The sequence below is a fragment of the Brachycentrus maculatus genome, unplaced genomic scaffold (assembly GCF_059751285.1).
Source record: "Brachycentrus maculatus isolate JH-2025_06_01 unplaced genomic scaffold, ASM5975128v1 h1tg002209l, whole genome shotgun sequence".
Lineage (NCBI taxonomy): Eukaryota > Metazoa > Arthropoda > Insecta > Trichoptera > Brachycentridae > Brachycentrus > Brachycentrus maculatus.
Genome location: NW_028282713.1, coordinates 9,090 through 25,202, shown reverse-complemented (window position 1 = coordinate 25,202; position 16,113 = coordinate 9,090). Strand labels below are relative to the sequence as shown.

The 16,113-nt window shown below is 36.6% G+C and overlaps 2 protein-coding genes and 1 pseudogene across 2 annotated transcripts; all 3 read left to right on the top strand.

Annotated features, from left to right (window-relative positions):
• Positions 1-5,003: 5,003 nt before the first annotated feature.
• On the top strand, positions 5,004-5,398 carry LOC148298309 (tubulin beta-4B chain; the record flags this gene model as incomplete). The annotated part of the gene is made up of 1 exon (XM_088276980.1): positions 5,004-5,398. A coding segment is annotated over one exon (395 nt), but the record flags the coding sequence as incomplete, so codon positions are not given.
• Positions 5,399-5,500: 102 nt separating this feature from the next.
• On the top strand, positions 5,501-6,250 carry LOC148298308 (tubulin beta chain). Its single transcript, XM_088276978.1, has one exon. The coding sequence runs from the start codon at positions 5,501-5,503 to the stop codon at positions 6,227-6,229; it is 729 nt and encodes a 242-aa protein (XP_088133104.1). The 3' UTR covers positions 6,230-6,250.
• An 8,721-nt stretch (positions 6,251-14,971) lies between these two features.
• On the top strand, positions 14,972-15,438 carry LOC148298307 (large ribosomal subunit protein uL15 pseudogene; annotated as a pseudogene).
• Positions 15,439-16,113: the final 675 nt, after the last annotated feature.

The window sequence follows — 16,113 nt, the reverse complement described above, 5'->3', positions numbered from 1 at the left end:
TCCCAACCCCAACCCCAACCCCAACCCCAACCCCAACCCCAACCCCAACCCCAACCCCAACCCCAACCCCAACCCCAACCCCAACCCCGAATATAAATTGAACTTCGTGATTATCGCATAAAGTTATTAGGATTTTTTATATTATGTATGATTTAACTCATTGAATTTATTCAGAAGAATCATTTCTTTTCAGCCAGAGACTTGGCAGAGCCCTCAATGAAATATTCATCTGGCTGCATTACTTTCTGAATAGATTTTCTCTGTTTCATATTGTGAATCCATTTGTTCAGCTTTACGAATTTTGAGTTTGGGAATTCATATTGGAAGTAATACTTGATCACAACGCTAGCTCTTAAAAAGAATGTAATAATCATGATATCGCTCATGGTCATCTCCTCTCCTAGAAAGTATGGTAAAGCTAAGCCATTGTAAATTTTCGTCGACTTTTTTCAAAAACTTTTCCTTCTCTTCCTCCGATTTTGAACGGTATGAATAAAAACCATAATACGAATCAATAACTTTGTCAGCGTTCTTGTTCAGAAACCTGATTTTGATTTTGATTTCTGGATTATCCGAAATTAGCTTAGCCCCTGATGTTTTGTATTTCTCTTATAAATACTCCACAACAAAATCACTCTCTGTCAGGATGTAATCCCCATCGATTAAAATTGGAATTTTTCCGTTTGAACTCGGATCACTTGCAAACGCTTTCTTGTAAGTCTCAGTGAAAAAGGGCTCTTTATCAGTGAGCGATACTTCCCGGAGTTCATATTCAATTTGTTTCTCTTCGATAGCAATATAGGCTCTCTCAGCAAAGGGGCAAATTTTATTGATGATGAGTGTTGTCTTGTTCATGTAAGGATTATGATTTGTTGATAAAGATATTTATATGACTAATTTAATTGAAATTATTACGCTAAAAAGTTGAAAGGTCGCCAATATTGAGGCTTTGTTTAGCACCTAATACTTTAAGAAACTTAAACTCAATCATCAGTCATCAAAGTATGATAGTTCAACCAAATTTCAAGCCAATACATGAATTGCTAAAAATAATGGTACAATATTTATTTATACTTTATATTTTCTTTTAATTTTCGCATGCAAACTAAATTTGATGAATTGGCAATTTTAAAATTAATTACAATCATAATTCAGATCAAGCTCTAAGAGAGCGGTTTTTTGGCAAAGGAAGAGGAGGTCTTTCTCTTGGCTATATAACTTGCACTTGATTTGCAGTTATCACGGATGATTTACGGAGTGTTTTTTCGGCTCGCAATGGATTTTCAACACTATTTGGTCTTTTCAAAGCAGGCAACAAAGTATTAGCATTCATAAGTTTGCTCTGATTCACACTTAAAACACCTTCATTTTACTTTTCCTTTTATTTTTCTTTGTCCGAGAAACAACTAAAATTATCAACACTCCTTTAAGAGGAGAACCGATTTCGAGGCAGTCTATCTTTGATGATTCTAAACTATCTTTTTGTGGGTGCAAGTATCTTCTCTATTAGCTTAAATTAAACTTTTTCTTGACTTATAGTTGACAATCCTGTATAGTGACCATTCTTTAAGAGCTGATCTGCGGAGGGTCTATCTTTGGGGTCTGTTGTCAAGCACATCTTGATAAAGTTCCATAAATCTGCTGAGTATATGTTTGGTATTCTCTTGACGACTCCTGCTATGATCAATTTCTTTAGGTTTCGCAAATCGGCTGACATGAATGGAGGTTTGAATGTCGCCATTTCATAAAGAACGCATCCAAGAGACCAAATATCGCATTTTGAGCTATAAGGTTTTTCATTCCACACCTCAGGACTCGCATAATAGGGGGTGCCAGTTTGGGTCTTAGCAATTCCATTATTCGAAACTATGGAGACATTCATATCGCCGAGTTTAATTGACTTGTGGTCCTTATCTAAGAAGATATTGGCCGATTTGATATCTCGATGCAATATCTTTGCTTCATGCAGGCTCCTCAACCCCTTAAGAATCTGATAAGCAGTATCCCATATAACCTTTTCACAGATTTATTTCCGCATGTTCTTACATTTCGAAATATAATGAGCCAAATCTCCCCCATCCAAAAAGTCGGTGACAAGGCAGAATGTCTTCGTAAGCTCATCATAGAAAGAATCTCTGTAGGCAAGAATATTTTAGTTAGTAACACTGGCAAGTATTCTCACTTAATTCAGACAATTGGAAAGTTCTTTATCATTGAGATTCATGATTCGCATCTTCTTCATTGCATATTCTTGCCCGTCCTACTTCCTTTTGACTTTGTACACAACAGAAAATGCACCCTCTCCCAGCTTATTCAGGATTTGGTATTGGTTCATCTTTACTGATTGGAAACTATAATGCAGATTCTTAAATTAACGGGATATAACTTCAGAATGTATTTTATAATAGTTATTAAAAATTAGGCATTTTGGGCTATTTTTGTGGGAAATTTGAATATTATAGGAAATGTGTGTTAATAATAAGGTTTCAGAATATATTTCAAGGAATTCAGGTTTTTTCTCTGAACAGGCGATAAGAATGAAATAGAAATAAAATGATTGAATATTGTTGCTTTTATGGTCGATATGTAACAAAATAAGTAATAGATTTGAACAAACAAAAAAAATGCAGCCTAAATATCATAATTTTTAAGGGATATCGAGTAAAAATTTGGCTTAAAAACCTTAAAATAGCACCTAAATGAGAACTGGTCCGGTTTCTTCCCTAATAATTTAATCATCAGCAAAAACCCTCGATGTAGAAATACTGCCCCACTCATGCAGTAGCTTCCCATCAGAATCCAACAACAGAGAGCAACCAGACATCTTCATTAATTTCAAATCCTTCAATAAAAATAGAGAGCCATTTATCAAAGCGCTCGAATCTCCAACAAACGAAGAAGAATGCAATTCAAATATTAATGGTGTATATGAGTGCAAAAGCATATTCAAAAACTAGCCAGCAGGCTCAAACAGATTCAAAAGCAAGCGACAGACAAATAACAGACAAAATGAAATCTAAAAGCATATTCATTCCAGTAAAATATTGCCAAGTTTGACTTGCGAACGAAATCATAATATAAAAGATAATTAAGATTCTTAATGCACAACAAGCTTTATTAAACAATTACAAGAGTTAGATTACGAGTATGTCGAAATTTAAGAATACAGTTCATTGTTACCATCCCTCAAATCAATAAATGAAAAGTTACATTTGAAACACATTCTAAATAATTAGGCTGACTTGCAAACAGATTGTGTTAAAGATTACAGTAACATAAACAAAATACAGTATATAAATGTTATCAATAAAGAATAAGTAGACAGCAAATCATAGAGGAACAAAGTATTTTCATGTAAGCCAAAGAAGTTCAAATTCGCAACAAACATGCACAATAACTAATATGCGAATAAAATAACAAAATCATCCAAGGATAAAAAGGCGATTTCACTCAAAAAATTGTATAAAATCTAATCGAAAGATAATTTCCAAAACTTTAATTAATGCCAAAAATATAACTCTCTTGAAAAACAAAAGAGCACCAGGAGCACCAGGATTCATAAAATGGTCAACAATAACAAATGCAAAACCAAACAAGTTCACCCGATAAAGAGTTTATTTGATCACTACGAAATTAAATCACCTTCAACTCTCCTTCATATTAAAAAGTATTCAATTCAGAGTAAAACTCATAGAAGTCCTAAGAAACTTTACGGCTCAGTCAGCAAATGCAGAAAGAAATAATAAAAACCAAGAATATCTGAAAGAAACTAATATTATTCAATTAAGCAACATTCGTCGAGCACAAACTTAGAAAAAATAAAAACCAGCCTCGCCAATATATGTGTGATGTCGCTTTTGGATTAACTTGCACGAACCGTGGATGAGTTAATCCTCGTCATCGATAAACAATAAGCATAGTTATAAATGATATAAAATATAAAAACAGGTGAGTTGTCCACAAAGGAATGCCTAGAATAAAAATAGAAGAAAAGGCTCATAAAAATGCATCATATTGAGAGAGATCAGCTGAAAAGACATATCTTTATGCTGCAGAACAAAATAAAATTATTGAAAGGAGCTGGGTTTGTTGATATTTTTAGTTCGTTGTGAGGTTAGCATGTTTTGTTTCATAAATTGCATATATCTGACATCATATGTTTTGGGCAATTATGCTTTATTGATATTTTAGAATATTGTTTAGGCAATTCTATTGGCCAAATCATCATCAGAGTATATTGTTCCAGTTTAAATAGCCCATACATAAACATCTTTATGATAAAAACAATGAATTAGTTCAATTTTTTAACAATATTCAAAGCATTCAAGGAATTGAATATCAAAAAAATAGCAGAACGGACCCAATAGGCAATAACATTAAATTGATCAATCAACCAGCCATAAACTATAACTAACAGGAATTTCAGTCAAAATTAGATGATTATTTGCATTCTTATGATTGTATGATAGTCAATAGAAGAAATAAATATAACTTAATAAGTGCATCTCATTGAAAAACAAAGGGGCGATAAAGATAAATACAATAAATATTGAATTTCAGAGATTTTCACCAAATTTATTCTTTAATAAAAAAAGCTTCAATTCAAAAATAGCGAGGCACTTCCCTGACTCCGCACATGGAAAGGTGATTATATTTAATAGTGGGAGATGGGAATTATCCAGGAAAAGCTGAGATTCTTCTCAGAATATGACTAACCGAAGTTTCAGACTCTCGCATGTGAAATTTAAATGGAAATGGGAAGAAATGGGACGAAAGTTTGAATTAATTCATACTATTAAGAGAATTTAAATATTTAGTAGATTAGTGATTTCAACAGTTGCATTTTCTATGGTATAAATTTGATGGATTTCATTTTCGTAACTTATTTTAATTTCAAACAAGGATGAGATAAATTGTCCACGTCCAAGGAGGCCAGTGTGGTAACCAAATCGGTGCCAAGTTCTGGTAGGTCATCTCTGATGAACATGGAATTGACCCCACAGGTGCCTATCACGGAGATTCTGACCTTCAATTGGAAAGAATCAATGTCTATTATAATGAAGCAACCGGCGGAAGATATGTCCCCCGTGCAGTGCTCATGGATCTCGAACCCGGAACAATGGATTCAGTTAGAGCTGGACCCTTCGGTCAACTCTTCAGACCCGACAACTTTATCTTCGGTCAAAGTGGAGCCGGAAACAACTGGGCCAAAGGTCACTATACTGAAGGAGCTGAACTTATCGATTCAGTGCTCGATGTTGCCAGAAAAGAAGCTGAAGGATGCGATTGCCTCCAAGGCTTCCAGATCACGCACTCTCTCGGAGGTGGAACAGGATCAGGAATGGGAACCCTCCTCATTTCAAAGGTCAGAGAAGAATATCCCGACAGAATCATGTAAACTTTCTCAGTTGTCCCCTCACCCAAGGTCTCAGATACCGTCGTTGAGCCATACAACGCCACTCTCTCTGTCCATCAGTTGGTCGAAAACGCCGATGAGTGCATGGTTATTGACAATGAAGCCCTTTATGATATCTGCTTCAGAACTCTCAAGCTCACAACCCCCACTTATGGTGATCTCAACCATTTGGTCTCAGCTGCGATGTCAGGAGTTACATGCTGTCTTAGATTCCCAGGTCAACTCAACTCAGATTTGAGAAAACTGGCCGTCAACTTGATCCCATTCCCCAGATTGCATTTCTTCATGATTGGATTCGCTCCCTTGACCTCAAGAGGATCTCAACAATACAGAGCCTTGACCGTCCCAGAACTCACCCAACAAATGTTCGATGCCAAGAACATGATGTGCGCTGCGGATCCTAGACACGGAAGATATCTTACCGCCTCCGCAGTTTTCAGAGGAAGAATGTCAACTAAAGAAGTTGACGAACAAATGTTGAATGTTCAAAACAAGAACTCTTCATACTTCGTCGAATGGATCCCCAACAACATTAAGTCATCCATTTGCGATATCCCACCCAAGGGATTGAAGATGGCCGTGACCTTCATCGGAAACAGTACAGCTATTCAAGAGATGTTTAAACGAGTCGCTGAACAATTCACTGCTATGTTTAGAAGAAAAGCTTTCCTCCATTGGTACACCGGTGAAGGAATGGACGAGATGGAGTTCACAGAAGCTGAATCCAACATGAACGACTTGGTCTCTGAATATCAACAATATCAGGACGCCACAGCCGAAGAAGAAGGAGAATTCGATGAAGAAGAAGGCTGATCGTTTATATCCTAATAGATTATCCTATTGTTTCCATGCACCTACATTCCTTCTTTATATACTGACTCAAATGATAAGCATTCATTACCAACTATAATCACATTAACGAAATTCCAAGTGATACAATTAAAATCATGGTAAGTTAGAGCTGCCTATCGATCAATCCTTTGGCAATCGCACAACGATTTTATACTTTTATCTCAATTGATTCATGTTTTAGTTTTTGGTTTGGGTTGCTTTTCTTTTTCTTATCTTTTCTTCATTATTATCAGCATTTTAATTCATGTAATCGTTTTATTTGTTCATGTTAATGCTGATTATTCTTTAGATAGAGGTATCCTCTCTATTGACCTGCTATTGTTGATTATAGGTGGGTATATTTTAATATTACGGAAGAAAGGGGAGTTATGGGACATGTTGACCTAAAGCAGGTGGTGCGTTTACTGGATGATTCATGTAACTATAGTTCAGCTTTGGTTTTTCATCGTCGCAAACGAAAGGCTTCTATTTGAGATTGTTGTGGACCTGAGTTTTGGCACTTTCTTCATCCTTAAGGTTGTCAGAGGCAGAAGAGTAGGAAACTCTAGAAGTCTAGATATCCTGCTCACGTGAAAAGGAACTCTTGGCAAGAATGTTTAAAAACTATTCCTTGGTGATCTTGCCGTCCTTATTGGAGTCAACCATGTCGAATATCTTGCGTATTTCTTCATTGGACTGCACCTTTTCCTCCAAAAACTTGGTCATTTCAGCAATCGACAAGTTGCCATTATGATCGATATCGAAGAAATGAAACGCCTTCTCTAGATTGTCTCGTGTTTTTATTATGCTCTCATTGATCACTCCAACAATAAATTCAGTATAGTCGATTGTCCCTGATTTGTTCAAATCCAAGAAACGCATAATCTTCTCAGCCCTGATTTTGCCATCTAACGACGACGAAAACATAGTTTCAAGCTAGTTTAAGCTGATCACCCCGTCTTTCTAAGTGTCCAAGCGATTGAAAGCCGCGATGATATCTTCCTTCTCATGGTCCTAAATCAGCTGAGAAACTATATAAGTGTGGACAACCGCATGCAAGGCAGTTTTGAACTATTGTTAAATGATATCTTACTTCGAATTTGGCCATTCTGGCAAATATCTTTTTTTAAAGGGCGATGTTGTGCATTGTTTTGACTTTTGATACCCATGAGCTTTCTAACATGAATTTTGCGGTTGGCCTCAGTTCCGGGTTTTTGGTTAAAAGGAGTGATACAAACTTCTTGCATTATTCGCTATACTGGCCCCATATGGGATTAACAAAAGATATGTCCTTCTTCTTGATGGATTAGATGACCTCGTAGCGATTCAGCCCTTTATGCGGAAATCTGCCAGTAATAACTCGATACAAAACAATCCCTAGCGCCCATATATCACACTTTTGATTATAGCTTTTATCCATGACCTCGGGAGCCATGTAGGGCAATGTCCCAATTTGATGCTTAAGTTTCTACTCGCCCGATAAATAGGTCGCTAGCCCAAAATCAATCAACTTGATCTGATTCGCACTATTTATCATGATATTCTCACACTTAACATCTCTGTGGGCTATCTTTTTGTTGTGAAGGTAAGCCAGTGCTCGCAATAGTTGCTTAGTGATGACGATGAGTTCTTCTTCGCTGATCACTCTGCTATTCTGAAAGTCTTAGAGATTTTCGCCCTTGAGGTGCTCCATGATGAGCACTATCTTATTATCAAAATCGTAGACTTCCACGAGCTTCACAATTGAAGGATGATCGACGTCATTCATAATCTACATTTCGATAAAACACTTATAGAGTTTATTTTTGGGGATTTCACTCTTATTGATCTTCTTCGCCGCGTATTTGACTCCTGTAAACTTATTGATCACCTCCACGACCTCTCCGAAGCCGCCCCTTCCTAAATAGCCTACCAGAGTATAATACTTCAAGTATTGCTCTTTTTTTAGTTTAATGAATTCATTCCAATTGACTTTATTTTATTTCTCCTATTAAAGGACGTAGCTTGAGTTGCTCTATTCATCAATTGCAATATGCAACGATTTAACACTATTCTTTGGCTTTAATTTGTGGAATTTACTTACTTATGGTATTTCTGTTTAAATGATCTCATCGGCTTAATCGGAATCCACAGAGACTATCGTCTCATCATTAATTAATTTTGGAGGTAGATAAGAGAGTTCACAGTTTCGGGGCATACCTTACTTAATGCTTCTAGCCTAGCAATGACTTAAACGTCAAATTATTCTTTATGTTCATAAAATACTAAAAACTGCAATCAAATAGTTCTATTAAAACTGTTCTATTTTAGATTAGCTGATAATTTATATGCTATCACAATTCAGGATAGAAATATTCTAATTGTTCGCGTGTAGCTTGGGGTTGGGGTTGGGTTGGGGTTGGGGTTGGGGTTGGGGTTGGGGTTGGGGTTGGGGTTGGAGGGGTTGGGGTTGGGGTTGGGGTTGGGGTTGGGGTTGGGGTTGGGGTTGGGGTTGGGAGCTGCAACAATTGGAACTCTCTGATCCTTAGGAAATTGATTATCGAGCATTTCTTGAAATAAAGACTTAGAAGTAGTCATCAGCTTTGATCAATGAGCAGAAAGTGCAGTAAATAATCAACTCTGCTAATTTGTTGTGCAAACAAAGCACGAAATCGCCAATAATGCAAACCTAAGTAATTAAACTAAATGCTTTGCTAAAGACGAGCATTGCTAGTTTATAGCTACAGCCAACGATTCCGGAAAGCAACTAGAATTATACAATTGAGCATGTAATAATGTACTCATGCCTCTCTAAATGCCGAATATGGCCTAAAGTTCTAAAATCAGGGAGTGGCCTTGTGCCTGATCTGATCAATTTTTATAATAATTTCACGAAGTTGTACAATGTGTATTTAGATTTCAAGTTTGATCCCATTATTCTCAGCCAAAAATACACCAAAATCATGAACAAAGTCAACACTCGCAAGAAAGACCATCCAGAATTAATACATCACTTGAAAAATGATCAAATTGTTGAAGTTTTGGCATGTGCGACCAATCTTTCAGGGGACAAACTAAAACTATTATTGCAATTGAAATAACAGCAAAGCAATCATTAATAAATTGTTCGAACAATTATGTAAGTCTTAGAAGAAGAGTAGCTCAGCAGCTTATCAGAACATTTGAATAGCATAATAAATGGAAATAAATCTGTTTCACATATTGCAATATAAGCATGTTCCTTACCTTCAATACGAATGCTGAGCAAACTCGGCCTCGATTTCGAGGCATTAGACTAGTAGAAACAGACTTCACTCTTTTATGCCATAAAGCGGGCTGACATGCATATTATTAGATTCTTAGTTGAAGAGATCAAAGTAAATATTAACTGGCGATAGTATCAAAAAAGAACACCATTGTATTTGGCTTCGTTTGAGGGCAATCTGGATGTTGTGAAGTATTTGTACCAGCATGGGGCCGATCCTGAGCTGCCTTCCAAATTGTAGAGGACTCCTTTGTCGAAGGCATGCTATCTTGGCAACATCTAAGTAGTCAAGTATCTGTTAAGTATTCAAGTCGATCTGCTGAAAAGAGATGTGAAAGGGCGGACTGCCTTGCATAATGCGGTTTGGGGGATAGAAGGAGGGAGAGATGGCAAGAGAAGAGGGCACATAAAACTCGAAGATAGCCCAGAATGTGCTGAACTGCTTCTAGAGGCTGGTCATGACATATAATTCACCGATTTCGATGGCTTCACTCCTCTTTTCAGTGCAGTGTCCTCTCGAGCCAACCGCTCATTGAAACTACTCCTCAAAAAAGGCGCCAACCTAAAGCATATGACAAACAAGCAATAGTCCTGCGTTTTCATTGCTGCGAAATATGGCCATTTAGATACTTTATCAAAGCTCATTTAGTAGCATAACTGCTAATTTACGAGCACAGATCTCCATGGGTATACGCCTTTGTGTGCTTCAATAACCTTGCCTGACCCAGATGTCTTTTTATACCTTGCGAGTTTGCATGCCCAATACGATCACCCTCTGCAATTGGATAAACTATTGGAATGCTGTTTACAGTATGATCGGCTCGATAATTGGAAGTATTTGTTATTATTCCTTGAGGATCAAAGCCAGCATTAGAAACAGTAAAGCAATCACATTGAAAATTATAAATTGCCAGAGCATAAACTGCCATGGCTTAAGAAGAACTACCAACAGCACCACTATTTGCATATGCATCCACAATCACACCCATCCCACTCAGATAACCTCCATTCACAGCCCCACGAAATAAGATAGAAATACATCGAACAAATACTCTCATAAATGCGAAGATTAAACTATTTCATACCTCTTCTCAATGGCCTCCTAACAAACAAGTCAATCAGGGAAAGTATCGGCTAACTACTCTAATATCCTATCAGCCGGAATCACAAGAAAGCAGCCAGAGATAGAAACAATCAAGAAGAGACATTGATGGAGCAGGATTGTGAAGATTAATGGAAACCTAGTAGGATCCATCAATAAACAAATTTTACCCTGAAGAAGTAATAGGCAGCCTCCAGTAGGACTACTGCACAATAAAATCCCCATAAGTACCATCATAAAAAGAAATAGCCTTAGATTCACCCCGATGATTTACTTATTTCAGCGACCACACTAACAAACAATGCAGTCTCCCCCTCAATTAAAAATAGCATTAAAGCAGGCATACCAACAATACCTAACAAAATGCCCTCAAATAAATAAATTACTACCACAATCCTTTAATTTTGTGCATCAATACTCACGTATATACTCACTCAAAATCCTTCATCATCGTAGAGACTCCTAAATAAGTATTTCAATGCCACAGATCTGCAGAATATTGTAAACTGTCTCCTCGACCATTACTTGCAGTAATCACATGAGAAGCAATCTAAAATCATTGACACAGTGTTACTGATGTATTAGTATGGATCAACTGTTGGCTATGAGACAATCAAAATCACGAACTTCTCAATTACCCCCAAATCAAATTAGAATGATATTACGAAGATACTGTATGGGTGTGATAGCAACCTGTGTTCGAGCCAAGAAGAGCTGTTTTAGACTTTGATTCTGCTGGTGAAGAATCGGATGACTGCTGCTTTGATTACCATTTATAATGATGTTATTGCAATGTGGGATGACGGAGATCTCAAAAATGAGGGCGGCGATTCATTTAGCGTTATGCAATCATCGCTATAAAAATAGCATTTGTCGACAGGAATTAGGAGGGGTATTCGAAAATTCAGTAAATAATAATTACTCAGTCTCATAACTTACAAAGGCTACCAATCCTCTCGCTTCACGAAGAGTAAAAACTAGCACACTCCTCACACTCCTCAAGACAGTGGCAGTGAGCACACCAACAATAGCCATAATAATAAGCTATCCATACTCGATTACTGTTTAGTGAATGGCATCAGCGATATCTACGTATATTTGAAAAACATACTAATGCGAGCCAATATACCAAATAGTAACATGTAGTAATGCAAGTAACTAGATGGTGTTGGCAGTTACTTGCATGTGCAAATACCTGAATATCAGCTCATTCGGCATTAGTTTCAGGAAAAACAGACTGTTATATGTTTATAAGCGGTGCAGCCTTGGGTCTTTTAGTCTACTTCAGTTATTAATAGCCTCAGCGAAAAGTAAAGACAAGTTTATCATACAGTAATCTGTAATTAAACATCACCACAGTAACTGTAATTATAACTGTAACTGTAATTATAACAGTAACAGTAGTTGCAACAGCAACAGAAGATCCTAAAACCGATATGCAAATTTGAAACATCAAGAAATTACTCAATGATTCGCACAATAACTCAATTATAGGAATTAAAACTGAAAATATAAGAGCACTTGCTGATTGGAATCGACACATAGCATTATAGCAATTCCAATAAAGAACATTTCATATGTTCTGTGCAGATTTGTATTGCAGGCTAAATATTCATATTAGACCCTCTCAGTCAAAACTATCCCTCAGATCTATTCCTGCGTAATGATGCAAAGGATGGCACGAAGAGCGACATGAACAAATATGAAGGCTTAAATGAAGAACCAATGATCACTCAAAAAGATATAGGATCATTTATGAGACATATCTTAGAGAGAAGTGATAAAATCAAAATATTCCATGCCTATTAAAATGATCTACGATGGCTCAATGAGGATTATAAGCTGCACATTGGCAGCAACACTGACAGCGATACTGAGAATAACAATACCATCAGCATTAATAAAATTAACAATGTCGTTGATACCGGGAGAATATTCGCTTGCATCGGCCTGCCAAATAGCAAAGCAGTCAATAACAAAACTAATACTGTAGGCTTGCGAACATTAGCGGAAAAGTATCTGCACTATAAAATGAGTAAAGACTTTCAAAGATCAGATTGGCGAATTCGGCCCTTATTTAATGAGATGATAGAGTACGGGGCTATTGATGCTGAGATCTTGTGCTATATATTCTTATAGCAGATCAAAAAAATTGCAAATGAAAGTTAACTAGAGCAGTCAAAATCGTATAAAGAATTAGCTAACATGTTTTCGAATAAGATATTTAAGAGTAGAGGCACTCGCTATGAGATTGTTAACTGTGTGAAAGGCTACGAAGTTGACGGCAAACCTATCAACATTTAGGGAAGCAATAGGCCGAAATAACAAAATAATTATCAATAAGTGGAACAGATGTAACTCGATTGTTAACAAATGTAACCCAAATGCCAATAAATGCATTAAAAATGATATCAATTGTTGTGACTATGCAAATTTATACTGGAAAATAAAGTAATCAGCAAATTTATCGTGCGACTTTCAATTTCTTTCAATTTTAAAGTCCTAAAATATCAGTTAATCTGTTTGTTATAAGTTCAGTTCATTTATGGTTGTGCCAGTTTTATTATCGATCTACTTCTAAGCTTTTAAACTAATAGTGTCAGATTGTAGTAATTTCTGAAATTACTGTCGAAGACGCAGTTTTGCACTCGTTGTTAGTCTCTTTTGATTCGTTTTTTGAAATTATTCATGCGAATAATTCTTTTTCAATAGGATATTCTTTTTCGTCGTCGGAATAGAATTTGAAGTGCTGCTTTATTTGTAGAGTATGGGTTAATGTTTAGGTTTAGGCAGTGATTTCAATAATTTCTATTATACTCCAAAGATGTTCAGCGTATCTCGCTACCAAACATAATTGTCAGGCTCTTAGGGGTTGAATTTTACCAATTTCAATGTAAGTGGAAGTTTCTTTTTAAAATTTGGTTGGCTGCTTATTTGCTATTACACTTAGTGGTGTATGGCTTCATGTTGAATGTCTGTGGGATATCCGTGAAGTCGATAGCTGTGCCATGAGTCTGACTCTCTGTTTATTTGAGTAGCGCTGCTATAGTTTAAATTTGATTAAATGCTGTGTAGGGCTTTAGGTTTACTCTGATCTATGGTAGAATTATGGCTTTGGCTTTGGGTTTATTAATTTGCTTAGCTATCTTCGTCATGTTCATCCTCGAATATCTTTCTGAAGTCTTATTATAATTCTTATTCGCGTATTGACTGTCTTTATTATTGTTTATACTACGGTTTTGATTGGCAATAATATGTGTTGATTGATTTAGATTACTCTGATTCCATGGGGATCTGTATCACCGCTTTCTATATCCTCACCATGCTATTTTTCTTGCCCTTCCTATTCTTTTTGGCTGAACATAATAAAATGGGCAACACGTGCATCACAGCCCCATCCTAAATATTAAGCTGAACAAAACTGATGTCCTTATCAATAATTCGACCTCTTTATAGAAGCTTACACTCCTTCCATGAACTACCCCATTTAACACTCGCTGGCAAATGCATTAAAAACTAAATAAGCGCCTATCTGACTATAGTGCCACCTTCAGTCGAAACAAGTACCGAGTGCTAACTGACATTCTTAGAGCCATTCGCAGAGTTTGCCATAAGCAATACAAAGGTAATTCTAATTATCACATGATACTAAACCCTCAAGCGATTATGATTATGATTATGCTACTATCCTCGACATACATGGATTATAGTGTTATTTTACAACCTTATGAGTGCGTTATTATTATTCGTTCTTTGTTATTATTATTATTGATGATTTTTGATAGCTGTGGGGTTTAGGTTTAAGTTTAGGTGTTAGTTGACTGCTTATTTTTGGTTAGTGGAATTTGCTGGTTCTCTATAGTTTATTTATCGATATTAGTGACCCTTTATATACATCAGTAAGTTTGTGATTTGAATATCGAGATGTTTCCGTGCGAGTTAGAAGAGCATGGCTATCGGATGATATGCTCCATTTATTACCAGTTTTACGCCTTTTCTATCTGCACATCGGAAGTATATTGTGATGAAAGAGCTGATGCTCTGAGAGTTCTTTAATAGTAATTAGCAGTATTGATTTGTTTAGTTATTTCGCTATGTATCAGTAAGCATTCTGCCAAATAAATTTATTACTTTATTATATAAACTTTATGCAATTATATCATTATGATTATTATGTGTATCATTCTGTTATAATTTTGGGGATTATTCCGAAGAGAATTCAGATTGGATTGGGTTGGATTGGTTGCTGCTAATTCTCATGGTGTTGTTAATTATAATGGTGCTGCCATTAAAAAGGGGCATAATGGTGTCGTCGCTATAATGGATTGGGGTGAGAATAATAATAATTAAATAATAGTAATTTATTATTTACCATCCAATGACATCCAGACTTAGAAAGACAAGGAAACTTAGAGGTTCGGTGAGTTGTGGAGGAGGGCGTATCGGCAAAAACAGAAAACATTCGGGAGGCCGAGGTAATGCCGGTGGCCTTACTCATAACAGAACTGCTATGGACAGATATCATCCTGGCTATTTCGGCAAGATCGGTATGAGATTCTTTCACCTTAAACGCAATAAACTGTTCTGCCCCACAGTCAACGTTGATAAAGTCTGGAGCCTCGTCCAGTCCAGTACCTTCGACCACTACTCAAAGAATAAAGAGAGCATCCCAGTTATCGATGTCACCAAAGCAGGCTACTCTAAGGTCCTAGGCAAAGGATTCCTCCCCTCACTCCCAGTTGTGGTGAGAGCTAAGTTCTTCAGCAAAAAGGCAGAGAGAAAAATCAAGGCAATAGGCGGAGCTTGTCAACTCGTCGCATGATCCATTGATTACCCTATATTTAAGCCATACGTCCTATATTTAAGCTATAAACACATCACTTTACTCATTGCATGCAAAGTCCACTGATTTTCGGATGCCATTATAATTATCATTTGATCGCATCTCAACTTTCTGTAAAATGGAGAAAAACACAATAGCAGCTGAACTCAATGTGATTAGTTAAAAATAAATGAAGTATAAGACTGTTTTGGATCAACTTGAAGATAGGTTAGAAAAATCAGCGCATCCTGTTGCAAATCGATCGAATTTGGTTGCCATACTCAAAAGATAGTTTAACTGGTGGTGGGTTGGATACTATTTTGTCTACTCTGGGAAGTATAATTCGAAGGAACAAAGCTCACTTGAGGGAGAATCTAAGTATCTGTCTTTGGGCTCTTTTCAAGGTCCCCCAGCATGCACTAAGATTTTTAAAGGTCAAGGGGTTTGTGGGACTTCTTGGTAAACAAACAGCACGATTATTGTGCCAAATGTCCATTAATTTGAGGGACATATCGCATGCTCCTCACAATCTCAATCGGAGATAGTAATACCAATCCGCAAATTCAGCAAATAAAACGAATCGACTGTAATCGGAGTGTTAGACATTGATTCAGAGAAGCTGAACTAATTCGATTAAATCGATAAGTTGTATTTAGAGAAGATAATTGCGATGTTTGAGAAGTAAGGATACTTCGACG